Source organism: Convolutriloba macropyga, chromosome 9 (assembly GCF_964194025.1).
Source record: "Convolutriloba macropyga chromosome 9, txConMacr16.3, whole genome shotgun sequence".
NCBI classification, from domain to species: domain Eukaryota; kingdom Metazoa; phylum Xenacoelomorpha; order Acoela; family Convolutidae; genus Convolutriloba; species Convolutriloba macropyga.
In genome coordinates, this window is record NC_134476.1 from 66,940,859 (window position 1) to 66,968,004 (window position 27,146).

At 38.5% G+C, this 27,146-nt stretch overlaps 1 protein-coding gene across 1 annotated transcript in view; it reads right to left on the reverse strand.

Moving 5' to 3' along the window:
* LOC142345551 (uncharacterized) overlaps positions 1-22,947 on the reverse strand; it is a 31,024-nt gene extending 8,077 nt beyond the window's left edge. The window contains exon 1 of the mRNA XM_075397639.1: positions 22,729-22,947. Within this exon, the coding sequence (XP_075253754.1) occupies positions 22,729-22,813 (85 nt within the window). The 5' untranslated portion in view covers positions 22,814-22,947. The remainder of the gene's footprint in view (positions 1-22,728) is intronic.
* Positions 22,948-27,146: the final 4,199 nt, after the last annotated feature.

The following is a 27,146-nucleotide window of genomic DNA, read 5'->3' on the forward strand; positions in this document are numbered from 1 at the left end:
GTACTTTGCGAAGTTGGGTTAAATGGGCGGACTCCGAGCGACAACGTTATCGCTTTCTAAAAATGTCAAATTCTGCGAAACAAGACTTTGTTGAGAACTGGACAGCGCCGTGTTGCAATTGTGAAAAAAACTTTCTAATCACTGAGGAGAAAGTAGTCCATCACTGTCATTTAACTGGAACTGTGCTTGGAGTGGCGCACTCAGCTTGCAATTTAGCTGTTACAGTTGGATCGTTTTTACCGGTTCTTTCATAAATTGTCGCGATACGATGCTCATCACATAGTGAAGTACCTTGTGTTGGAGGAAAACGAAATTATCTCTGCAATATCAAGAACTGAGGAGACGTTTATTTCTTTTTTCGGTTCAAGTTCCAGTTAAGACATACATCAATAAATGTGGTGTTGAGAAAATTGTTCGAAACGAAATACGCTTTCTCGATAGTTTCAATTTTATGGCTTCAGGTCTTGATTCTTTGGCTCAGACGTTACAAGATGGTGATCTTAAGTTGCTTCGTAGCCATTTTGCTCAATACTCAGATGCTGATTTCAAAAGAATTAGAAGCAAAGGAATTTTTCCCTACTCCTATCTGGACTGTTTTAAAAAGTTTAAGCATGGTCTTCCCGTTTACGGTGAAGAGTGGAAAAACACATTAACAGGAAAGATAGATATCACAGAGGAAATGCATCAGAAAGCTGTTGAATTGTATCAGTTGTTCAAATGTGACAACTTTGGAGATTACCATGATGCTTATTTGGAAACTGATGTCTTCTTGCTGGCCGATGTATTTGAACTGTTCCGTTCAGTGTGCATTAATGTTTACCGTCTAGATCCAGCATACTTCTACAGTGCACCGAATCTCAGCTGGGACGCAAAGTTGATAACAACGGACGTTGAACTTGGATTGCTTTCGGATGTTGATATGCTCCTCTTTTGCGAAAAAGCAATCAGAGGTGGTCTCAACGGAGTAGGAGCCCTTCGCCACTTTCGAGCAAACAACAAGGATCTGAATGGTTACAACAAGGATCAAAAGTCAGTTTATGGGGCGTTTTTAGACGTAACATCGCTTTATGGTGGGATAATGATGAAAAAGCTGCCAAAAGACGAATACCAGTGGGCTGAGTTTGCTGATATTGATTCTCTCATTGAGACTTATAAAAACAAAGATAGTGTCGGTTACTTTGTCGAAGTTGATCTCAATTATCCCGCCTTAATTCACAACGATCATTCTGATTTTCCACTGGCTCCTGAGAAACTATTTATTAGCGACGACCGGTTGTCACCCTATAGTAAGCAGTTAGCTCAAAACCGGGCATCTGTTCCGAAGCTTGTGGAAACTTTATTTGATAAGAAGAATTATATCTGTCATATTGAAAATTTGTTGTTTTATCTGGAACAGGGACTGAAAGTGGTTGCTCTTCATCGCGTGCTCCAGTTTAATCAGTCAGACTGGTTGCGTCCTTATATTGAAAAGAACACTTCTATGCGTAAAATGGCATCAACTACCTTCGAAAAAAATTTCTACAAACTTATGTCCAACGCCTGTTTCGGGAAAACCATGGAGAATAAACGAAACAGAAAAAACATTCAGTTTGTTTCGGATCAGGTTAAAGCTTCGAAACTAACATCAAAACCGAATTTCAAATCGTTCCAAATTATCAGTGACAACTTATGTTCCGTTTACTTCTCCGTGCCAACTGTTAAATGGGATAAACCAACGACTGTGGGAGCGGCCATCCTTGATCTTTCTAAACTCGCACTATACAATTTTCATTACAACGAGATGAGACCAAGCTACGGTCCGCGAATTTGCGTCACGTATAAGGACACGGACTCATTTTTGTATCGCATAGAGACTGATGATCTGTATAAGGACATGGAGGAGTTCAAACATTTGCTAGATTTGAGCGACTATCCAACATCTCATCCACTTTTCGACCCGACAAACAAAAAAGTTCCTTTGACAATGACAGATGAACTAAATGGATCAGTTTTGGAGGAAAGTGTAATCCTACGATCGAAAATGTATAGTATCAAATTTGTCAGCGGTGTTAAACAGAGTGCAAAGGGCGTTCAGAAGGTACTTAAGAAAACGCTTTATCACGACAAATACCTTCAGTGTCTTCAAACAGGTGTTAGCAGCAGGGCGCCAATGACCAGAATACATTCCGCTAATCACCAGATACAAGTTACCACTACAGATAAAACAGCTCTGAGCTGTTTCGACGACAAGCGGTTTATTCTTGATAATGGCATTGACACCTTGCCGTACGGTCATTATAGTCTTGGCCAGGAGCCACCAAAATCTTGCACAACCAGTACTGACTTTTCAAGCGATACCGACGACGACGATCGAGCTTCACTGTCAGCTGACGAAGAGAAGAACTTAATTGAGTTCAAAGAGCTCACTCCACATGACGCAGATTCTGTCTCCACGGCATCAACTTCATCTTTCGGTTGTTAAATGTTTTTTTAATAATGCAATTAGAACAAATTTTATAGTGACTATGTTTTAGCTCCACCTGATCTCGGGTTCTTTCCACGAGAGTTTGATCAAAATGAACCTACTTTGAATTGGAGTGATCTGAGTGACAATGAGCAAGAGGATGATAGCGAGTAAGAGTGTGGGACTGGGAACCCTTTCATTTATGGTGAGGCGATAGAAGACGAATTGATTGGCGAGAGCGATGATGAAAGTTGTTCAATTGAAGTATTGCCTGCAAAGCGATCGAGGCTGATTGTTCCTTACTCTGACTCAGACTAGAGAAATTAGAAATGTCAAATACAAATTTTTATTACATAATTTTAAACGTATGTTTTGACTGCATTCGGCTATTAAAAAATCGTATGAAATTTACTTCATTAATCAAACCAATATTTTTAACTGCGCTCTCAACAAGGTGTCGAAATTGCTTCATCGCACTTATGCAGTCTTTTGAGTCATTGTAGTAGGCATGTCCAATTTTTTCAAAAATTTTCAATGCGGTGTAAAGACAGTACATGCCACACAAATTGCAAGATTCGGATTGTGGATGAGGTGATGAGGCAATTTCATGAATAGTATATTTGTCACAATTTAAATAAAAAATATGCACCCTTTCGTAGAAATCGACATAGAAACTTAGTGGAATTGGCAAGCTATTCCAAATTACTATATTAGTTATTGACTTCTTTGCTGGCTTAACATGACTCTCTCTACCACGCCGCCTCTTATTTGAGTTTGTAGTAGTTCCAGAAAAGGTTGAATGAATAGCAATAATCAGTATCCAATGTGTTCCCCTCAACGAGCACTGCGTTGTGCTATTTTTGGAAAATTGTTGGCCGACCATACGCCTCCAAAAGTAAACTTTAGGAGACAAAACTTTTTTGCTACTTTCTTAATAGACACGTTATCCATTGAAAATAGTTTGGTTTTTGGAGATGTTTCTTTTTGCGTCAATAAAGACCTGACTGAACCTTTCTCCAATCAAAAAAAGTTCAACTGCCTCTAGGAGAGCTTCAGAGAAAAATAATTTGAGGGTTATTGGTGCTCCTGTCAATTCGGGGAATAATGTGAGGTTTTTAGACACCTCCTGTGATGATGTCAGATCAAAGGTTACAATGAATTTGTTTGCAAAATCCTTCAGAGAAATTTTGTTTCAACCGTTTTTAAATCCCAGAGCCGTTAAACTGTTGTGATATATGCGGACATTGTTCTCTGTGTCGACGGGAGTGCCTGCTATTGGTTAGCCGTTACCGCGTATTATTTCGATTCGTTTCATGTCGTACTTGTGATACAAGAACGGGTTTGTGTCCTTCGAACCTCTAAACTTGTCGTTCGCGACCATGCACAACGTTAAGCGTCTGATCGGCTCAGTTCCAAATATGGACTCTTTAACAAAAGAGTTTTGTCCAGATTGCATGATGAAGCTTTTGCACAAGGATTCTATATAAGGATACCTTGCAGGAGCTTTTAGCAGTGCCCTTTCAATTGAAAGCCGAACGGACTCGGTCACAGTAATTTTGCGAACGAACAGCGAGGCTTTTTCAATAACTGCTGTAAACATTTTGTCTGAGTCGTCACCTAAGCTAATCAGACTGAACTCATTACTGGCGCGGTAGAGTTATATTTGAATGTCAACTTCCGGGAGCATTAGTATTTCGCAACTAAAAAATCCACATAAAGAGAGCCATAGAAATTGAACGTGTATTCGCCAGTCAATGTGTCCTTTAAGCGGTATTGCAGCCATTCTGATTCATTGGCATCTGATGAGGGTTCTGGATCGTAAGTGTATCCCTGACAAGCTGCCCAAGTCTCCTTACTATTACTGTTTTTTGTCAACTTGGTCTCCAAAAAAGCGCGATGATGGTACGTGTTGTTGCTGTCCGAAATAAGAATTCCATTAGCGTATACTTCAACTTGTGAAAACAGACTGTGTAGCGCGTTATTTGCAAAAACAACCTTGCTTGCGTCGCTTGTCTTGATACGATCTTTTCCATCGGGCGTGTAAATAGCCACTTGAAGTCCTAATTGTAAAAAAGTGAGGTCGATGCAATTGCGTTGATCTCCACAAATCAGAAAATCCAAGGTTGGACCTCGAGAACCAACTTGTGGGTGATTTCCTGGTCGAATCCGCTTTCATAATTAACAAGAACATTGGGTTTTTCGAAAAAATCTAGCACTGTATGTGTTACAGGGTTGGCAATATCTGCTGCTAAGGTCGTAAACTCGGTCATTTAGTACTTTATCTTTGACAAAATATCAGTTCGACTGCGTTTGGCTTTTGAATTTTTAAAAGTGCTGCCGTTGATCGTTTTTGCAGTCCGCTTGCGAGAGGTTGTCTTTCTTATCTCTCGTGTATTTGCTGATAAGGATTCCCTGGCGGCCTCCCGTACGGACGGCGCGGCGACGCGGGCCCGGGCACCCGATGCGTGCGTGGAGCGCGGTCCTTTCGGCGCCGCACGCGAGCGGGACGGCTTCACGGAGACCGAGATTGTTTTTGAAACTGATTTTTTGATCGAATCTTTCGCAACAGCTTTTAGCTTCTTTTTTCCGGCTATCATCTGACCAATTTCTGGAATTGCTGCACTGACAAGATTCCCTCCAACCTTCTTGGCAATCGGCAACGCGTATTTTTTCAAAAGAGGTAATGTGCAACGGCCAATATGCACAGCTAGAGCACCAAGACCAGCGGCACCTGAACCAAATTGTCTGGCAGGGCCTACATGGGTAACAAAATTGTCTTGATTTCTTGAAATTTGAGCGTCGTAATGTGCGTCCATGAGCGACTGCTTTTTGTGTTCGTAATGGGATAAATGATTTTTATTGCGGCAAAAGTTGGAATTTCAGAGTCAGCCAGCTGCGACCTATTGATAGAAAAGGCATAAGTTGGCATGTTTCATCGCGAATAGTTATGGTTATTGATTGAAATGATGACTTGACTACATCTTTCCACTGCAGGTTTGAGAAGGATTGGTGACAAATAGTTGCTACCTCGTCTAGTTTCCTATTTGATGTACTATTGATTGCAATTGATCTAAGAAGTGATGTGAAAGTGTTGCCCAGTATTTCATCCTGCATGAGGTCACAATAGACAAACATTGTATGGCGCCCACCTGAAATGTCAACTGGAAATTTTGGGTTGACGCCAACTTTAAGAATGTCTGTAACAAGAATATTTTGAAGGTCACTGGAAATGAGTTCTATACTGGATGGTGTTTGAAAGGGTTTTGTTCCGTTCCATGTCTGTTGGCCTTCATCTTCACTTGAGCTGGCGGCTGTCAGAAAACCGTCCTCCTCGTTTTCTGTAGACTGGAAATCATCTTTTTGGTGACCTCGTGGCAATATTTTTAGCTTTTGACTGTGACTTGATATACACCAATTGTAAGGCCAATCAGTTGCGTGTCTTGATCGAAAACTCTTAGCAAAAACTTTCCTCATCAAATGATCAACCGATGGGTAGTAGCCGGTGTCAATTGTGCATCTCGAGTTGGAAATTTTCGCAGGACTTTCCATCGCACCTGTAGGTCGACGCTGACGACGGCCTATGTCAACGTAGAGCTCGTCAGCACTTGTTGGCTCTATTATCTTATCGCCATCATCGTCATGATCATCGTTATCATCTTCAGAGGACTCTGATTCACCATAAGTTTCTAGTAATCCTTGTGTAACGTTTTGAAATTTAGCGGGCCATGAAATTTCGAGCAATGCCACTTGCCAGCGGCCAAATTTTTTGTTGCGATCAATTGTTTTTGGCATCAAGTTGGTAAAAGATGCCATTGTGTTGCCGGGGTAAGTGTTTGTGGACGAGTTTGAAATTAAATTTATTGTGAAACTTTAAGGCTGTCTAATGATGTCATATTAAATCTCTGAATATTTTGTTAGTTCAGCTTCGTAAAATCTGCCGTCTATCGCTTCACTTGTTTCATGGGTAACTACACGGTATGTTGGAGGGTTGAGTGTGAGGACCTTATCTATTCGAAATATCTCGTGACTGAATTGTATCTGATAACCACGATGAAAGGTGTTAATATTTCTCTTTACCCGAACCGTTTCACCAACTGAAAACTTTGGTTTTTGGATCTTCTCGTTCAATGTGAGGGATACCAAGAATCTTGTATGTTGCTTGGTCACTTTTTTTGGAGCGAGACCAGTCACTCTGTTTACACGCGAGTTGATTATATTGACAACGTTTTGTAGGTTATCTATGTAGCTGCTTGCATGGTTTTCATTCAAGTACTTGTAAATCAGAGACTTGATTGATCGGATGTTTCGTTCTGCAAAAAGCGCTTTTCTTTTCGTTTCTAGTTTGATAGAGAATTATATTTTTCTGTTCGCAAAACTGTTTGAAAGAGCCTAAAAATTCCTTCCCATCGTCAGTCCACAGTTTCTCTGGTCTGATTTTTGTTGTCATTGTTGCAAAAGCTCTCCTAGTTGTGGTGGCGTATTTGTTTTTCATTGGTTTAACACGCAGGAAACGACTTAATGTGTCCACAGCGACTAGTAAATATCTGGTGTTTCGGTTGTCGGCAGAGTGATTGCATATCTGAGAGATCAAGGGAACAAATTTCATTCAAGCGGTATGATTGCACCTTCAGTCGGGGAAAACGGTGCCTAGTTTGTTTGAACTTGGTGTATGTTTAGTTTGTTTTCAGATAGGTCTCTACAGTTTTCCGCTTTAGTCCGGTTTCTTTTATCAATCTATTGACACTGCCGTAGGCTGAGGGGTAGTTTGAAATGGTATAGAATTTTTGTGCAGTTTGTAGGCCACTGCTATGGGTGATTGCTGATGAGATTACCCTTTCATTTCTGCATTTTGTGCAAGTAAAAGTTTTGCTGTTGTAGTCATTTACATTTTGTAAGCCAGAGCACTGGATGTGCAGTAGAAAAGCGGTCGTTTTTTTTGTACTTTTCCCCAAAAGTTTCTTGCATCTTCCACATTTGAGTTTCCTGGCTGGTCCCGGGTTTCTCTCCACTCCGGCAAGTATTAGGTGCAATTCAATAAGAAGGTGTAGTGTTGAGATGTTCAGTATCTGGGAGAAAACATGGAAAGCTATGTTGTGTTCGAATCTCTCGTAAGTTTAGGGCTGACTGCCTTGGCGTTTGTATTTGCAACTAAGTGTTGAGCAATTTTCAATGCTCTAATCAATTCAAGGTCTGCAGGTGAAAATTTTTTTGTGGGATGCTGAATGTTCATCAAAAGTTGAAATAAATTGCTGTCTGATGGAGTTGTTTTGTAATTTTCCTGTTTGCTTGTCAATTGCTATTGTTTCTGATTTCGGCAACAATTTGATTATTGTTTTTGATTTTTCAATTTTCCCACTTGACAGTCCAGTTGATAATAATTGTTCTACTATTTCGTTTGCTTCGTCCGAACTCAAATTATTTTGCTGATGTTCCCTAGCTATCATTTCATCTGTTTCTTGGTTTGCCCCACCAGGCTTAGGTACTTGATTGAGGGTGGCTGCAACACTCAATTGAGCTGCAACGTCTGTTTCGTTGTTTTTGTTGCTGTGAGAAAGTAAGTATTCTTTAGTGGTGGAGGTTGAGGTCTGGCTATCTTGTACTGTTTTGTTTCCGTTCAAGAGCTCGTTATAGGTTTGTAATGAAATAAGTAAAAACTTTTTTGCTTCTACTTTAGTTTGCTTGCTCATCTTTAAAATGATTTTGAACGGGCTCATAAATTATTTTAATTAGCTACAATCCCTGATTGGTTGCGAGAAGTTTTTGTTTCTGACTGAACTTCACTTTCTTATTACAAACAAATGTTAAAATGTTTTTAATTTTTTTTAATTTGCTCTCATTTAAAGTAGTTTGAGCTAATGAGACATTCCCATGAACAATGTTATAAATACAGTCCAGTAGAAACTTTATAAACTCATTATGAAGATGGAGAATTGCGAAACGCTTCAATACAGGTTTGAAGCCCATAAGCAGTTTGAAAGTAGTCAGATGATGTGAATGATTCATCGAATTGAATTTTATTATCTAAAGTTTGTGAACTGTAAAATATTGTAAAAATGTCCGTCAAGTTTGAACATAACCGTAGCTGCTCACAGCATCGAGGATCCAGGTCAATCAACAAATGTCCAAATGGTTCCTTGGTTGCAGTTTTATACGCTGAAAATAAAAGATTACGGCTGCCCAATTGACGGCCAAGAACGTGAATTTGTATAATATCTCTGGGGTTTTTCAGCAAAAGCATATGCGTAACATTAAGATCGATTGTTTTTGAGTTTTTACTTTTTTGATACAAATTATGCTTCAATAAAATTGCGTGTCTGTTTTGATGGCGACCAGAAATAACTAGGTTTAAAAATTCTTCTTGTTCGCTGGCTTCATTGTACACATCGTCGAAAACCACTAGTTGACGATTTTTCTCATGAGTGGAGTTGATTTTGCTCCAATCAAGTCCATGAATGAAACTTATTTTTGTGTCAAGAATATTGGCAAGCTCTGTATAAACTTTTTGCCAATGCTGATATACATATGTCACTTTGTCAAAGTTGGGAGAAAATAAACGTTCTTGTTTGATGAGGATATCTGCAACCAGGCGTGTTTTTCCTGATCCACTGGGTCCGACGACCACCATCATCAAATGAGGTTCCGTTACAATAACTTTATTCATTTGGGTGTGGGAAAACAGCCAATACTAAATGCTAAAAGCGACCAAATTTCTGGTCTTTCGGTTGAGAACTTATTGATGAACAGAAAGCAAAGGCTCGTTGCAATCGCTCCAATCAAAAGAAAGATGTGAATACTGTAAAATACCAAAGATCTTTCAATGTTTCCAAACAGTTTCCACGGTGGGCGCTCCTCATTGTTATCATCAAAAATAACCTTACTGGCAAAATCCAACTGACAATCCGGTGAGTCGGCCATGACTATAGTGTACTCCTCGGCGGTGGCTCAGGTGTTGGCGTCTTATTCGATTGCTGTGATATAGCGACAAAGTATTCCAACAGTTTAGCTGCCTCAATTAGCAGTTCGATTTCATCTCGAGTAAGATCAATTTCGGTTTGAACGGGAACACATCTCTGACCCACCTTTTTCCAACACAGTTTCCGCAAAATAATTTCTTCATTCCGATTTTTGTTTAAAATTGCAAAGCTGCGAAGTTTTGAAATATGCAGTGTAAAGTTATCTAAGTTATTGCTAGTCATCTAAAATGGCAACGCATCAAAATAGGACCGAAAAACTAGTTTGAATAGTGTCCAAAAAAGAACACCGGTAACGTGCCCGCACAGAAAATGGCTAGGAATGTTTTCTATTGCGGCAAAAGTCGATTTTTATTGCGGCAAAAGTTGGAATTTCAGAGTCAGCCAAATGCGACCTATTGATAAAAGGCATAAGTTGGCATGTTTCATCGCGAATAGTTATGGTTATTGATTGAAATGATGACTTGACTACATCTTTCCACTGCAGGTTTGAGAAGGATTGGTGACAAATAGTTGCTACCTCGTCTAGTTTCCTATTTGATGTACTATTGATCGCAATTGATCTAAGAAGTGATGTGAAAGTGTTGCCCAGTATTTCAACCTGCATGAGGTCACAATAGACAAACATTGTATGGCGCCCACCTGAAATGTCAACTGGAAATTTTGGGTTGACGCCAACTTTATGAATGTCTGTACCGAGAATATTTTGAAGGTCACTGGAAATGAGTTCTATACTGGATGGTGTTTGAAAGGGTTTTGTTCCGTTCCATGTCTGTTGGCCTTCATCTTCACTTGAGCTGGCGGCTGTCAGAAAACCGTCCTCCTCGTTTTCTGTAGACTGGAAATCATCTTTTTGGTGACCTCGTGGCAATATTTTAAGCTTTTGACTGTGACTTGATATACACCAATTGTAAGGCCAATCAGTTGCGTGTCTTGATCGAAAACTCTTAGCAAAAATTTTCCTCATCAAATGATCAATCGATGGGTAGTAGCCGGTGTCAATTGTGCATCAAGAGTTGGAAATTTTCGCAGGACTTTCCATCGCACCTGTAGGTCGACGCTGACGACGGTTTTATGTCAACGTAGAGCTCGTCAGCACTTGTTGGCTCTATTACCTTATCGCCATCATCGTTATCATCTTCAGAGGACTCTGATTCCCCATAAGTTTCTAGTAATCCTTGTGTAAAGTTTTAAAATTTAGCGGGCCATGAAATTTCGAGCAATGCCACTTGCCAGCGGCCAAATTTTTTGTTGAGATCAATTGTTTTTGGCATCAAGTTGGTAAAAGATGCCATTGTGTTGCCGGGGTAAGTGTTTGTGGACGAGTTTGAAATTAAATTTATTGTGAAACTTCTAAGGCTGTCTAATGATGTCATATTAAATTTCTGAATATTTTGTTAGTTCAGCTTCGTAAAATCTGCCGTCTATCGCTTCACTTGTTTCATGGTAACTACACGGTATGTTGAAGGGTTGAGTGTGAGGACCTTATCTATTTGAAATATCTCGTGACTGAATTGTATCTGATAACCACGATGAAAGGTTTTAATATTTCTCTTTATCCGAACCGTTTCACCAACTGAAAATTTTGGTTTTTGGATCTTCTCGTTCAATGTGAGGGATACCAAGAAGCTTGTATGTTGCTTGGTCACTTTTTTTTGGAGCGAGACCAGTCACTCTGTTTACACGCCAGTTGATTACATTGACAACGTTTTGTAGGTTATCTATGTAGCTGCTTGCATGGTTTTCATTCAAGTACTTGTAAATCAGAGACTTGATTGATCGGATGTTTCGTTCTGCAAAAGCGCTTTTCTTTTCGTTTCTAGTTTGATAGAGAATTATATTTTTCTGTTCGCAAAACTGTTTGAAAGAGCCTAAAAATTCCTTCCCATCGTCAGTCCACAGTTTCTCTGGTCTGATTTTTGTTGTCATTGTTGCAAAAGCTCTCCTAGTTGTGGTGGCGTATTTGTTTTTCATTGGTTTAACACGCAGGAAACGACTTAATGTGTCCACAGTGACTAGTAAATATCTGGTGTTTCGGTTGTCGGCAGATAGTGATTGCATATCTGCGAGATCAAGGGACCAAATTTCATTCAAGCGGTATGATTGCACCTTCAGTCGGGGAAAACGGTGCCTAGTTTGTTTGAACTTGGTGTATGTTTAGTTTGTTTTCAGATAGGTCTCTACAGTTTTCCGCTTTAGTCCGGTTTCTTTTATCAATCTATTGACACTGCCGTAGGCTGAGGGGTAGTTTGAGTTGGTATAGAATTTTTGTGCAGTTTGTAGGCCACTGCTATGGGTGATTGCTGATGAGATTACCCTTTCATGTCTGCATTTTGTGCAAGTAAAAGTTTTGCTGTTGTAGTCATTTACATTTTGTAAGCCAGAGCACTGGTAATGCACCCAACCGCATATTGTGCAGTAGAGAAGCGGTCGTTTTTTTTGTACTTTTCCCCAAAAGTTTCTTGCAGCTTCCACATTTGAGTTTCCTAGCTGGTCCCGGGTTTCTCTCCACTCCGGCAAGTATTAGGAGCAATTCAATAAGAAGGTGTAGTGTTGAGATGTTCAGTATCTGGGAGAAAACATGGAAAGCCATGTGGTGTTCGAATCTCTCGTAAGTTTAGGGCTGACTGCCTTGGCGTTTGTATTTGCAACTAAGTGTTGAGCAATTTTCAATGCTCTAATCAATTCAAGGTCTGCAGGTGAAAATTTTTTTGTGGGATGCTGAATGTTCATCAAAAGTTGAAATAAATTGCTGTCTGATGGAGGTCCTCAAATTTGTTTTGTAATTTTCCTGTTTGCTTGTCAATTGCTATTGTTTCTGATTTCTGCAACAATTTGATTATTGCTTTTGATTTTTCAATTTTCCCACTTGACAGTCCAGTTGATAATAATTGTTCTACTATTTCGTTTGCTTCGTCCGAACTCAAAATATTTTGCTGATGTTCCCTAGCTATCATTTCATCTGTTTCTTAGTTTGCCCCACCAGGCTTAGGTACTTGATTGAGGGTGGCTGCAACACTCAATTGAGCTGCAACGTCTGTTTCGTTGTTTTTGTTGCTGTGAGAAAGTAAGTATTCTTTAGTGGTGGAGGTTGAGGTCTGGCTATCTTGTACTGTTTTGTTTCCGTTCAACAGCTCGTTATAGGTTTGTAATGAAATAAGTAAAAACTTTTTTGTTTCTACTTTAGTTTGCTTGCTCATCTTTAAAATGATTTTGAACGGGCTCATAAATTATTTTAATTAGCTGCAATCCCTGATTGGTTGCGAGAAGTTTTTGTTTCTGACTGAACTTCACTTTCTTATTACAAACAAATGTTAAAATGTTTTTAAATTTTTTTAATTTGCTCTCATTTAAAGTAGTTTGAGCTAATGAGACATTCCCATGAACAATGTTATAAATACAGTCCAGTAGAAAATTTATAAACTCATTATGAAGATGGAGAATTGCGAAACGCTTCAATACAGGTTTGAAGCCCATAAGCAGTTTGAAAGTAGTCAGATGATGTGAATGATTCATCGAGTTGAATTTTATTATCTAAGGTTTGTGAACTGTAAAATATTGTAAAAATGTCCGTCAAGTTTGAACATAACCGTAGCTGCTCACAGCATCGAGGATCCAGGTCAATCAACAAATGTCCAAATGGTTCCTTGGTTGCAGTTTTATACGCTGACAATACAAGATTACGGCTGCCCAATTGACGGCCACGAACGTCAATTTGTATAATATCTCTGGGGTTTTTCAGCAGAAGCATATGCGTAACATTAAGATCGATTGTTTTTGAGTTTTTACTTTTTTGATACAAATTAGGCTTCAATAAAATTGCGTGTCTGTTTTGATGGCGACCAGAAATAACTAGGTTTAAAAATTCTTCTTGTTCGCTGGCTTCATTGTACACATCGTCGAAAACCACTAGTTGACGATTTTTCTCATGAGTGGAGTTGATTTTGCTCCAATCAAGTCCATGAATGAAACTTATTTTTGTGTCAAGAATATTGGCAAGCTCTGTATAAACTTTTTGCCAATGCTGATATACATATGTCACTTTGTCAAAGTTGGGAGAAAATAAACGTTCTTGTTTGATGAGGATATCTGCAACCAGGCGTGTTTTTCCTGATCCACTGGGTCCGACGACCACCATCATCAAATGAGGTTCCGTTACAATAACTTTATTCATTTGGGTGTGGGAAAACAGCCAATACTAAATGCTAAAAGCGACCAAATTTCTGGTCTTTCGGTTGAGAACTTATTGATGAACAGAAAGCAAAGGCTCGTTGCAATCGCTCCAATCAAAAGAAAGATGTGAATACTGTAAAATACCAAAGATCTTTCAATGCTTCCAAACAGTTTCCACGGTGGGCGCTCCTCATTGTTATCATCAAAAATAACCTTACTGGCAAAATCCAACTGACAATCCGGTGAGTCGGCCATGACTATAGTGTACTCCTCGGCGGTGGCTCAGGTGTTGGCGTCTTATTCGATTGCTGTGATATAGCGACAAAGTATTCCAACAGTTTAGCTGCCTCAATTAGCAGTTCAATTTCATCTCGAGTAAGATCAATTTCGGTTTGAACGGGAACACATCTCTGACCCACCTTTTTCCAACACAGTTTCCGCAAAATAATTTCTTCATTCCGATTTTTGTTTAAAAATTGCAAAGCTGCGAGTTTTGAAATATGCAGTGTAAAGTTATCTAAGTTATTGCTAGTCATCTAAAATGGCAACGCATCAAAATAGGACCGAAAAACTAGTTTGAATATTGTCCAAAAAAGAACACCGGTAACGTGCCCGCACAGAAAATGGCTAGGAATGTTTGAAACAATGTATACATAGCCGGGCCCTGTTGCGTATTGTTCTTTATGAACCCAAAGGCATCATGAAATGCAGCATGCGTTCTCAAAATTTTCAAATGCTTGAGATATTTATGAAGTCTGCTATCACCAGGTCCTATCAATTCACCATGTGGGGCCAGTTTGTTGATGACCTGGAGATCAGAATTTGGTTCAATGAACATACAAACTGCCAAAAAGGCATTCTTTGTTGTTTTGTTCCTAGGAAAATGCTTGGAAACAATTTCAAAGTTGTTCAATACTTTATTAATATCAGGAATGTTTATCATTCAAATGCCCCAACCTACTGATTTACAGAGTGTATATAAAGAAAATGGTGTTTAGAGTTACAGTTTCTTTTATCAGTTTTTCTTTTTTTGTTTAGATGATTCATCGGAATTTTCCACCTCTTCTTTGCGCGCCTTGTTCTCCCAGTCCTCCTCTAAAGGAGCGTCCCAACATTCCCAGCAAGTACGCTGCGCATTATTCATTCCACATTGAACTTCCAAGTAGACCGAGTGATCCGATCTGTAAATTGATCCCCAGCCAGTCGCCAATATATCAATGTAGTCTTCTAAAGTGTTCTTGAACGGAGAATCGGTACTCTCAAGGCTTTCAATTTTCGTCAGAATTCTTCTCTGATACTCCGTCATGCCTGCTGGCTCTAATCGCCGATTTGGGCAAGATCGTTCAATTTACCACACTGTCTCCATTGCGCTACATCTTTTGGGTGAAATGTCCCTTACGTTATCAGCGTTTCTTGTGAATTGCTCGAAGATGTCTCCCCGTCTTGTAATGTCTGATATGTTGAGACGCAAGAATTGCTGATTGAACGTCTGAAACGCGCTTGATGGTGCAAAAATTCTTGCCTTGATCTCAAAGAGGATTTTGCTTTCATGGCGAATATAGGATTTAATAATCTTCTCCATATGTTTTGGATTATCGATTGTATAGACCAGAATGTGTTGGTGCTCAAATGAGATGTCGTCGCACCATCTGAAATGCTGTTGAGTCTTTTCTGGCTCATGGTTAACAACAGCAAATTGCCATTCTGTGAACTGATCAATCCAGTGTGCAAGGCCTTTTGGCTGAACTTGGGTTGTCTGACTGGCCTCGCGTTGGTCGGTCTTGTGTCTATTGCTGTTTGAATCGAACGGAAACTGAGAGGGAATGAGGACTTGAGCACTGTAGACTATGAACCGAAAATTATCTGAAATTTCTGGACAGCTATTCATGGTAACTGCTGAAATTGAATGATTGTAAGTTTTGGTGCTTAGTATTTATAGGGTGGCTTATTTATTCGAACTCAGATAAAATTCCAAAATTGTGATAGCATTGTTTGTTCAATCATGATAAAAAGTAATTCTGGTTACAAGAAGGCAACTTAGCCCAGTTGGCCATAATGACGTACCATCTGGGCCAAGTTGCCTTAGAATTTGCGGTATTTTGAATTGTTTTAAAGCTAATTTGATGTTGTGTAGCTAAACGCGTTTAAAATTTCTGAATTTGTGCATTAATCCAACAATCGCAAGTTGTGTTACCATGTATTAAACATAACAAAATCCAATAACCGTAAATAGTGATAAAATGTTAGCAGTATTTGGGTTTTGTAGCTCAAGGGAGTAGGCAGCTTTCTAGGTGTTAGATAGAGTGATTTTGGCGTAGGTTCGAGACTGGGTAGGGAGGGATCCTATATCTGTGCGGTAGACCACCCCATTTTGCACTACTAATGTTAACAGCAATGTTCCCGGACACAAGTGGTCTTTATGCAACTCAGATAATACGCAGCGGTAACTAACCAGTAGAATAACCAATAAAACATCAGATACCCCATTTAAATACCAGACAAATAATATAAATACCAGATACCCAATGTGAGGTTGACGAACTCCATCAAAGTATTTTTTCAAACATGCAAATTAATAATATAACCGAAAGTTTATTTAATGAAATAATCAAAAACATACCCGGCAGATTGCCGGAAAATAGCAACCGTTGATTCCAATAAGCACGATTGGGATTGAACGAATATAATATATTGAAAAAAAAAAGATTTTTGTACAAAAATGTTTTTTAAGTCCGATTTATTTTGATGGCATTTCGTAGTTGAACATACTTCTGTTTCTTAGAGAGAGGCTACAGGGGCTACTATCAACACCAATAAGCATTAGAGGTGGTAACTAAGACCTATAGGAACGATGTTCAAATAGCGGGCATCTAAAATTGGGCTTTATCCCGTTTCTACTTCTGACCTCAATTTTTTATACTGACTCAAAGAAGTCAAAAAGATTTCACGCAAAATGTCGAAAAAGCGGCAAAATGGTAAAGCGAAAAAAAGTTTGACGAAGTGAAAAAAAATACGAGCGCAATAATAGCCGGCTGAGAAGATGAGGGCGGCTATTAATTATACATTAATCTTCTGGTTATTAATTGATGTTGTTCGTTAAGCTGTTCGTTTCACTATAAATAAAAATAAGACACGAATGATCCTAACTGTCTATCTATCAGTGAAAAGAAAGTTTCCACAAGATCACAAATTATTCACATCTTTCCCCTCCCTATTGTTTAACAAAAAGCAAAAATACCATAGTTGAACAAACCTCGAAGCGTATTAAATCTTGAGAACTTTCTTTTTATTGCGAAACTTGAATGACCCATTGAAAACCCATTGTAAAGTTCATCAACTTTACAATAGGTTTTCTGGTAAGTGAACGTAGCGTTTTTTTTGTGAATTTCATACGCAAGAGGACTAGTTTAGCGAATCAATGATATAAACACAGTTTCAGATATTTCACCACAAATTAGTCCAATGATGCCTCACAACTTAAAATTGTTACTTCGTAAACGGCTGCTAACCAACTTTTGATGTTCAGCATATCAACAATGACAAGAATACTTACAAAAGAAATCCTATACGTCATATATTCTCAGTAGATTGATATAGTTGAGAAAATGTTGTTCAAAGAGTTTGTCATGTAATTTTGCGATTTAAACGTTTTCTACGATTTAGTTAACGAGTGTATAAAATGGTATGCAAACCAAAATGTATGGTATGCAAATGGAAAAAAATTGTAAAAATTGGTTCAAAGTAAACTAAAGCTATTTACCCGCATATAACGATGTTCGGAACAAGTTAATAAACAAAAAGCGCATACTAAGCCAATACAAACTAATCAGTTTATGGACGAAATTAAAACTAAAATTTGCGACACCTAGAGCAACCAGACAGATCAAAACATCAGAAAACAAGATATATTAGAAAACAGAGATAGACCCCTCTCTGCTATATAACGACACTGTACACCCCGAGTACAATTTCGCATACCACCAAAGAACCACATTCCACAACCTTCACTAGAACCAACACCTTTTCAAGCCATTCTATAATTAGAAAAGCGGGTATAGTAGTAGAAGTTTAGACTTTTGAGCATCAGGCTCGTGGGTTTACACCAATTATTTGCCAGCTGAGCTGATTTTCTGTACAGGATTGTAACTTCCACAATTGCAAAAAGACTACAAACAATAGTTGACGTATGAGTAGCAATTTTCGAAAAATTTCAGTACAGTTTAGTTAGATAAATTTTGTCAACATTCAATTTGTATCTTGGGAGTTTTCCTGATTAGACTTATTAGCTGACTAGATATTTCGCAAAAGTTCTCATCCGCCTTTTTGGTGCAAGTTTTCAAATTGCAATTAGCTCATTTTGCCTTGTTGTTTTTCTTTGATTCTTCAGTGCATTGCAATTTATTGGCAAGTTGATGTTTTTGATGATGTTCATAAGGAATAATAGCAGCAGTAGTATATCGTGCAACTCAAAATACATTGATAAAAGAAGCAGTTGTAGTTTGTTTAACCTTCTCTTGTAGCTAGTATCCCAATTCCATAAAATCCAAGTGGCCGTTTTTCTCTGGATTCGCTCTATCTCCTTTGTTTCGAGTTTATTTGTGAACCATGCCTGCGACGCATGGCTGATGATAGGCACCACGTACCCGACATGCATTGACTTTTGTTTACGTGTTCGCTACCATTGACGTATTTCGTTTGAGGAGATAGAATGACTTCCAGGCTTTCTGGCACCTTTTGTGGACATTAATTTAACAAGATCTATTTGTTCCTGCTTTGTCTCAAGTGTTCGCTCATTAAGTTGTATTAACGGATCGTGACGCAGTTTTTAACTGGCAGGAAGTAGCTTTCTTCCCATAAGATTCATTTTATTTATTTTGCACCAATCATCAATTCTGATTAGGTCTTGATGAAATTTGCCAAGACCAGAAAAAGACCAGAAAAAAAACAATGAAAATCGTTGACGTAGCAAAAACATCACATTGAAATATTTTTTCAGGCAGTTCATCGACATAAAGGGTAAATAGTAAAAGCAAGGATCACTGCGGTACCACGCTTGTTACGTTTTGTAAATGCAAGGTGCTATCGCTCAATTTTACGTATTGCCTTTTGTTCGCGCGAGATAGCTTATTAAGGTCCTCAAGGCTTTTCCACCGACTCCAAATTTATTGACTTTCTCGATAAGGAGTTTATGGGGTACATTGTAGAAAGCTTTTTTCTATATTAAGGTACAGGACAAACAATTGATTTTCACAGGACTGACAGTCTTTTTAATATAGATTTATTTAAGGCGGTTTGCTCTTAAGACGCACAGGACAATCCAATGGATGAGTAGTGATCCCCTAATATGAGACATCACTGCATCGTATATAAATTTAAAGACAAGGCACTATAACTCTCTAAGAGCTGCGTCATGAGAATTGAATTTCTATATAAGCTAAATTGTTATGAATCTAGTCTCCTCTTCCGCACTGTGGCACTGCATGAACTATCAGTGCCAGTTGGCCGTTTGGAACCACGGAGGCATATGACAGCGCTGCGCCGGAGAGCAACACTTATTCTCGTATGTATGTTATTGCATGCGAGTATGATTCGTCTTTCATTTTGGCAATTTTGCTAGCTAGTTGTTTTATAGTGCGCGTTTCGGACGGTTTTCCGCCCCCATGAAGGAAAACACGAGAGGAACGAAATTACTCTTCTCGAAGTCAAGTATTCGTTGTTCATACTTGAGGCACTTCAACGACTCATGATAATTGTACGCTTCCACGGAGTTTTCGTGCATGGCTTGGCGAGTGGGTTAAAGATCTTCACGTTGAAAAAATAACGGCTGAACCTGGACCCCATAGGCCAATCGTTTGAATGTTTAATCGCGAGTTTTCATCAGTGCTAGTAGTTTTGTGTATAAAAGAATCACCTTGAAGCAACTGACGAGTCGGCTCAACCTCGACATAACAAACGTCATGCATGATCTTAGAAAGGGTCTCGGATCTCGTTGTGTCTCTTGTGTGTACACTCACCCTTCGCACATTGGAGAGCATGTGATAGGGTGAGCTTTTCACCACATGGACAACTAATGGGCGTATTTTTGGCCTCGATATTATCTAATGAAAAGCCGGTCTCCAAATTCTGTCTTCGTTAGCGTGAAACCTTTCTGTTTAAAAGGTAGAGCTGTGAGCCAGTTCGACGCTCCTTTTACCGAAGCCATTACATGGGGTTGCTCGGTCTGAAGGCTTTCCATATGATCCTTCTTAAGCGATCGAATTTCATTCAGTCGTGCGGTTCGTTTTTTCGTGCGTTATGCGTTCTTGTGTGAGATAAGCAATTGCACTCATCTTCAAGAGGAGCGCATGCGGTCAGCAAAGCGGCGTACTCAGTTTCGTAATCTATTGGCTCTTTGATGTTAAGTCCGCCCACCAGGTTGTTAGCGAATACAATCGCCGTGCGGATTGAGACACCAGAGAGTCAAGAACGACGGTAGGGCGTGCGTTCGGATGTTGGCTTCCGCGTCTGTGAATATATTCCGTGAGTTTGAAGTTGTCCTTGACACGAAATTTAATTTTTGTTGCAGGCCTCTTGTGAGGCATGCGTAAGCGTTTTGATGCGAAGTTTTTGCTACTTGCCCTAATTTTTCAACAAATTGGCATACTTTCCAGCTGTTGTTACCTTAATGGTCTCATAGGCTTTCTCATTGCCTATTACAGATCCTAGAACACGGCAGCCGTAACAATTTCAACTGCCGTCCTCTCAAACACCCTGAGAGCTATGATTAATAGCTCTCAGGTTGATTTGCTATTAATTGACACTTCGGGGCGTTCACGGTGTAGCCGAAACAGCTACCATGTTCAGTGTGTTGTTTGAAAGAAAATTAAGTCCTCCAAAGAGTTCGTCCTACTGTGGGTATTCTGGACAAACCTGAGCAAGGGAAGCCATACATAGCCATAGCAATGGGGTCCACTTGAGTTGTGCCCTCTAGGCACTGCAGTGTTTAATCTGCGATGTATGAATCGGACGGGGCTGAATATGAGTTTTGAACAACAAACCTCAAGGCGGGACAAATTCTCTAGATATTTTGAACTGCCAAGTTACGGTTGAGGCAATTGAAGGCGTTTTTTGCGTCTATTAGAACAGCTTCATTTTCAGGTTTTTCATATTGCGATAGCAAAGAGTGAATTGAGTCTTCTATCCCGCACTTTTGGCCTAGGCAAAGTTGTGTGTTGCCGCCCAAAAAAAGTAGGTCATTTTCTGAACGATCGATGATGCATTTGCCTATGATGCGACTATCATGCGTTGTACGCTTCAAGAGATTTGATTTTCAGATAATTTTTAGTTGCCAGACGAATAGCAATTTTGGCTACCGTTTTCGCTATGTTTGCTGAAACTTCTTCGAAACAAGTGAAAATTCGTTTCTACTCGATTGCGTCTAAACGTGAAGGTCAGTCGCGGCCATGTGTTTTCAAGGCTGCCTTTTTAACTGCCGATGCGCCTATGTTTTCGGAGATTGCGGGGTGGTACGGGATCGATTCAAACGTGTTTTGGTCAACAATGTAATTGAGTAATTGAGGTTTACTTGGGAAGGAGTCGCGTGTTTCTCCTTGAGAAACTCCGGTTTCCATGAAGTTGTTGAACTGTTTCACTTCACCAATTTTTCCATTTTTAGGGGTCTTACGCAGTTTATACTGCAGATCTCTCGCTTCCAGAAGCTCGTGAGGCGGCCTTGGCACCATAACTGTAGACGTCGGGAGAGGGTCTTGAAAACTGACCATTCGTTGGCCGATTTCACGCAAGGGAGAAACAGGTGGGGGAAGATACTTTGCTTGAAGGTTGCGGCAACCTTCAATGAAAGTTCTTCACGTGGCGGTAAAGGGGTTGTATGGTCTTGGCAGATGTATGGATGTCTTGAGTCGTGGCAGTTGTATGGATGATTCGAGAACAGAAGCATCTGAGTTATCACAGATCCACCCAAAGGACAAAACAGTGAGCCCCCACTGTGAAACATATTTAAATTTACCGCAAAACACACTGTACTTTAAAATTATATCAATATGCTAGGCTCTAGGATCCGCTCTAAGAGCAGTCTAGGAGCTCAGAGCTCTAGACGCGTCCGAAGGTTGAAATGGAGCAATCAATTAATTGATAATAGGAAACAGCAATCGATCAATTGGCACAATTCCAACTAATTGTGCAGTTATTGCTGACTCCGGTTTCCATGAAGCTGTTGAACTGTTTCACTTCACCAATTTTTCCGTTTTTAGGGGTCTTACGCAGTTTATACTGCAGAGCTCTCGCTTCCAGAAGAAGCTCGTCGAGGCGGCCTTGGCAACATAACTGTAGGCCTCGGGAGAGGGTCTTGAAAACCGACCAGCGGTAAAGGGGTTGTATGGTCTTGGCAGATGTATGGATGTCTTGAGTCGTGGCAGTTGTATGGATGATTCGAGAACAGAAGCATCTGAGTTATCACAGATACACTCAAAGGACAAAACAGTGAGCCCCCTATGAAACATATTTAAATTTACCAAAAAACACATTGTACTTCAAAATTATATCAATATGCTAGGCTCTAGGAGCCACTCTAAGAGCAGTCTAGGACCCGCTCTGAGAGCAGCTCTAGGAGCTCAGAGCTCTAGACGCGTCCGAAGGTTGAAATGGAGCAATCAATTAATTGATTATAGGAAACAGAGCGATCGATCAATTGGCACAATTCCAACTAATTGTGCAGTTATTGATGACAGTATAAACCTTATTTGTTAGTTCATAAAAGGCATACTATAACCAAGTCTCGTGTACTCTTTCTTCTGATCCTATGATTTAGAAGGAGAAGTAAAACGAAACGTTATATGTATTCAATGTTGAGATTGATTACATATAACGTTCATTTTCAATTTCGGGGGGGGGGGGGCATTTTCAATTTTGGGGGTTGTCTTGGTTTGTTACTATTTCACGGTATAACTTAGGAATGTTGACTGCAAAAATAATTGTAATTAATTAACTATTTACCAACCAATAAATTGTTTTGAAAAGTCTCCGCGCAATCAATTATTCTAATTCCCCCTGCTTCAACGTGTCAATCAATATTTTCGGATCACAACTTTTAAGTATAATCAACCTCAGCTGCAGTTTCCACAGAGAAAAATCAATAACTGTTACCTTTGATTTGCGGATTTGACGAGAGAGATTTCAACACAATAGTTGATTTCGATCTCGGGATAACCCAGAGCATCAACCGGCCCATGATAATCCTCCTTTATGGAATAGTCGTATAAGTTCAATGAAAAGGCAGCTCAGCTGCTATTAATTATTAAAGAACTTAGTTACACATACATGAACAAGTGATGAGGTGACCTTTGATATGCTTGTAGATACATTTAACCTGAAAATTAAGAAAAATGGAACAACATCAATAAAATTGACCACAAAGTTAAACCAACTTAATGAGCATACACACATGTCACCATTTCAAAATAAAAAAGAACACTTTATTAACCATAACAGTCATAACAAATAACAGAGGGTCTAACAATTGTTATAATACTGCCTGGAGTGTGGTTATTTATTAAATTATATTAAATTTAATTAATTCTTAGCTCGACCAGTTAGTGTTGATTCTTGAGTCATGGTTTAGTAAACTTTTTTAAATCTGATAGATTTCCAACTAACCGACCCATAAGTTGTATATTGTTTATTATCAAAAAAAGATTTAATATAAAACTTTTTCAATTCTTTTGGGAAAGTTTTTTTCTTTTCCAAACCCCTTAATTCTTTAGGAAGTGAATTCCGATCCTTTGATGCAGTTTTTATAATTGAACGTTCTAATTTTTGAGTGTGACATATAGAGTCAAAAAATATGTCACAGCTTCTAAGGTTTTGTCTGATGCACCAAGTGGGCAAGGTTGTGACATCTAAAGGATTAAACGCGGGTAAAAGACAGTTTCTCAGTTTCCACATATAGTTCTTTTCAATTTGATTAAATATTCAACAGGGAGAATAGTATGATTTATCTTGAGATCTTTTGTTGAGTCCATTCTATTTCTAGAGTAACAAGCACGAATGGCCCAATTTAGTTGCTTTTCAAGCGATATAAGCAAATTTTTGTCTATTGATTGAATTAACAGTAATGAATAGTGTAGATGGCTGATAACAAATGCGTTCAGAACCGTTTTCATTAGAAACGTTGGTATCCGATTACGGAGTGTATTAATTGTTTTAATTCCACCCGCCATTTTCTTTAAAAGATGCTTCACTTCATCTTGGAAATTGAGATTTTTGTCAATATGTACCCCAAGATACTTGACGCTTTTGGACTCTGTAATAATTTCGTTCCCGATTTTTCTTGATTCAGATTCGCTGAAATTTCTGTTGCGGCTGAATGGTATGAATTCAGTTTTTGATGGATTCAATTGTAGTTTTAGACTTGTGAAATACTTGGTCAGCAAAATTACATTTTTTTCTGTAATTGTTTTGCACTCTCGTTGCATAGGAGCGGAAGCAAGGAGTAATGTATCATCTGCATACTGTACCACCACGCAGCTTTTATCAATTTGATCTCGCAGATCGTTAATATAAATATTAAACAATAGAGGACCAAGCACTGTCCCCTGAGGCACACCACGTTCTAGAGTAATCTCATCTGAATTTACGTTATTAATCAGAACTCTTTGTTTTCTCTCCGAGATGAAACTTGCTATTAGTTTATGGTTTTAGAGTCAACACCTAATCTTCCTAGCTTTTTTAAAAGGATAACAGGGTTTATTGAGTCAAATGCTTTTGGAAAGGTCTAGAAAAGCAGCAGCTACAATTTTGTTTTGATCTGTTTTATGTCTTATAAATTCAGTAGTGTAAACGAGAGCGTCAGTGGTAGATTGTTTCTTCCTAAATCCGTATTGAGAACGACTTAGTAGTTTGTTTTTTTTTGTAAGTACTCTGTCAGTTGCTCTTTGATTAAGATTTCAATAACTTTTGAAATGCAGGGTGTTATTGATATAGGTCTGTAATTGTCTGGTTCCTCGGGGTCGTTCTTTTTAAAAATTGGTGTTAGATCAGCGGTTTTTAGAATCTCAGGGAAGATAGAGTTGTTTATGCATTCATTTAATAATTGCGGAAAATAGTTAAATATATCGGCATAGCTATGACATGCAGAACTTAATTACAACGGAATGTAGGATCTTTTTCGTTTGTGCCCCCTCCCCAGTGCCATTACAGAGTAAATCGTAAGACCCGGACGAGTTCTTAAGATTTGGAGGGTCTTTCCTATTACAACAAGCTGTAAATAGCCTCCCATATATAAGCAAGAAGCCGTTTTTAAAGAGAGTGCCATCTGTTCCCGGATTCTCACTCAACACAAAACATTATATATTTAACTTAAAATTTATTTTCAAAACATTTGACAAAGTAAATAATGTAAAAGAAACCAATTTGTCAAATTAAAGTTACTTTCTATATTTAAAACAAACGTTTTCGAACTTTACGCTCATCGTCAGTTTAGAACTGTTTCACAAAATGTTAAAGAATAAAATCAATATGTAATTGCATTTGTCTGAGACCACAATTAAAACAACTCTAGGAACTATTCTAAAAAATTCAATCAAAAATTTTTTCCTATATACAATATTTAGCCTGTTTACAACTCATATTTGCATATGTTATTAATTTCTTTAAAAATAATCCTATTCCGGTTTTTTCGATATTGGCCATGTTCTTGTATTTTTAGGGATATTCCGAATTTGCCCTAACCCTAAGTGTTCCTCTTGTGGAGGTTTTGCAATTTTCGTTTTGTCATGCACAAATGTTTTTTGCCCTATGTATCCTTATCTAGTCAAAATTTTTATTTGAACTGGTCTTTTCCCAGTACTTAATTTACCGATCTGGTCTCTAATTACAGTTGGTCTTTACCGCCACTTATTATCTTTTCTAAAGTCTGGCTCACTGTTTTTGAAGACCATTCCTCTGGATACTGACTTTTGATCAAGCAGGTTTTGTGCTTTTCAAGAGCTTGATCGAAGGCCAACCAATTAGAGGTTGCATTAAACAACCTGTGAACGGCTCCTTGAATCACATTTTTTTATACTGAAGCGGCGCACAGCTGCGCATATTCAGTATTATTCCAGTGTGTTGGTTTTTGATAACAATGACAGGTAATATTGCTTTTGCTGCTCACATTTATGTTAATGTCAAATAAAACCAAATCCCCTTCCATGTTTGGCTATGTTTTTGTATTCTTAGTTGTATTCCGAATTTGCCATAACCCTGGTTATCCCTCTTGTGGATGTTATGCAATTTTCATTTTGTCATGCAAAAAATGTTTTTTGCCCTATGTAACCTTATCTAGTCAAAAACATTATTTGAACTAATATTTTAGCGTGATTGGTTGGCCTCCAATCAGGCTCTTGAAATGAACAAACTTGCTGGACCAAAATTCAGTATCCAGAGGATTGGTCTTCAAAAATAGTGAACCAGGTTTAGAAAAGATAATAAGTGGCGGTGAAGACCAATTGAGAACAACACCAAAAGTGCATTAAAAATACAAAGCTAGATCTCATGATAAGCCAACAATCTTTCTACAATACTGAGGCAACCTTACTCAAAACTTTGCAACCAAATTGAAGAAACTATGCGAATTGCAAATGGTTTTAATACCGCGGAAATTAAGATCATGCCTCCCCACCCTGAAATCATCTTACGATAGAGACCTGAAATCCCACGTGGTATATGAGATAAAATGTATTGGATGCCGATCGATTTATGCTGGGCAAACGAGCCAGCATGTTACCACAAGGATAATAGAACATCAAAAGAAGGATTCACAGGTGGATCAATATCTGGTTGAAGGTTGTGGCGCAACGAATGTCATTGAATGGAAAATTCTGGACGCCTGTCGGAGAGTAGAAAAGCTAATGACTATCGAAGCTATTTACATCAGCAAGCTGAAGCCGGCTCTAAAGACACACAATTAATATAGGGGCGGAAACTCACGCTAAAAAAATAGTTCAAATAATAATTTTGACTAGATAAGGATACATAGGGCAAAAAACATTTTTGCATGGCGAAACAAAAATTGCAAAACCTCCACAAGAGGAATAGTTAAGGTTAGGGCAAATTCGGAATAGCCCTAAAAAACAAAAACCTGGCCAGAATCGAAAAAACCGGAATAGGAATGTTTTTAAAGAAATTGATAACAGATGTAAATATGAGTTGTAAACAGACTAAATATTGTATTTAAAAATTTTTGATTGAATTTTTTAAAATAGTTCCTAGAATTGTTTTAATTGTGATCTCAGACAAATGTAAATACATATCCATTTTATCCTTTAACAATTTATGAAACATCTTTAACCTGACGATGAACTTAAAGTTCAAAAACATTTGTTTTAAATATCTGAAGTAATTTTAGTTTGACAAATTGATTTCTTTTACATTAAATTTATTAAATAATTTCAACACAAAGTTTATTAAACTTATCCATTTCAATTCAAACAATCAATACACGAAGCTTGCTTGTTTTGAAAAGAAGCACAAAATTTACAAACAGTCTAAGAACTAATAAATTTGACTTAATCTGTATTACTGAA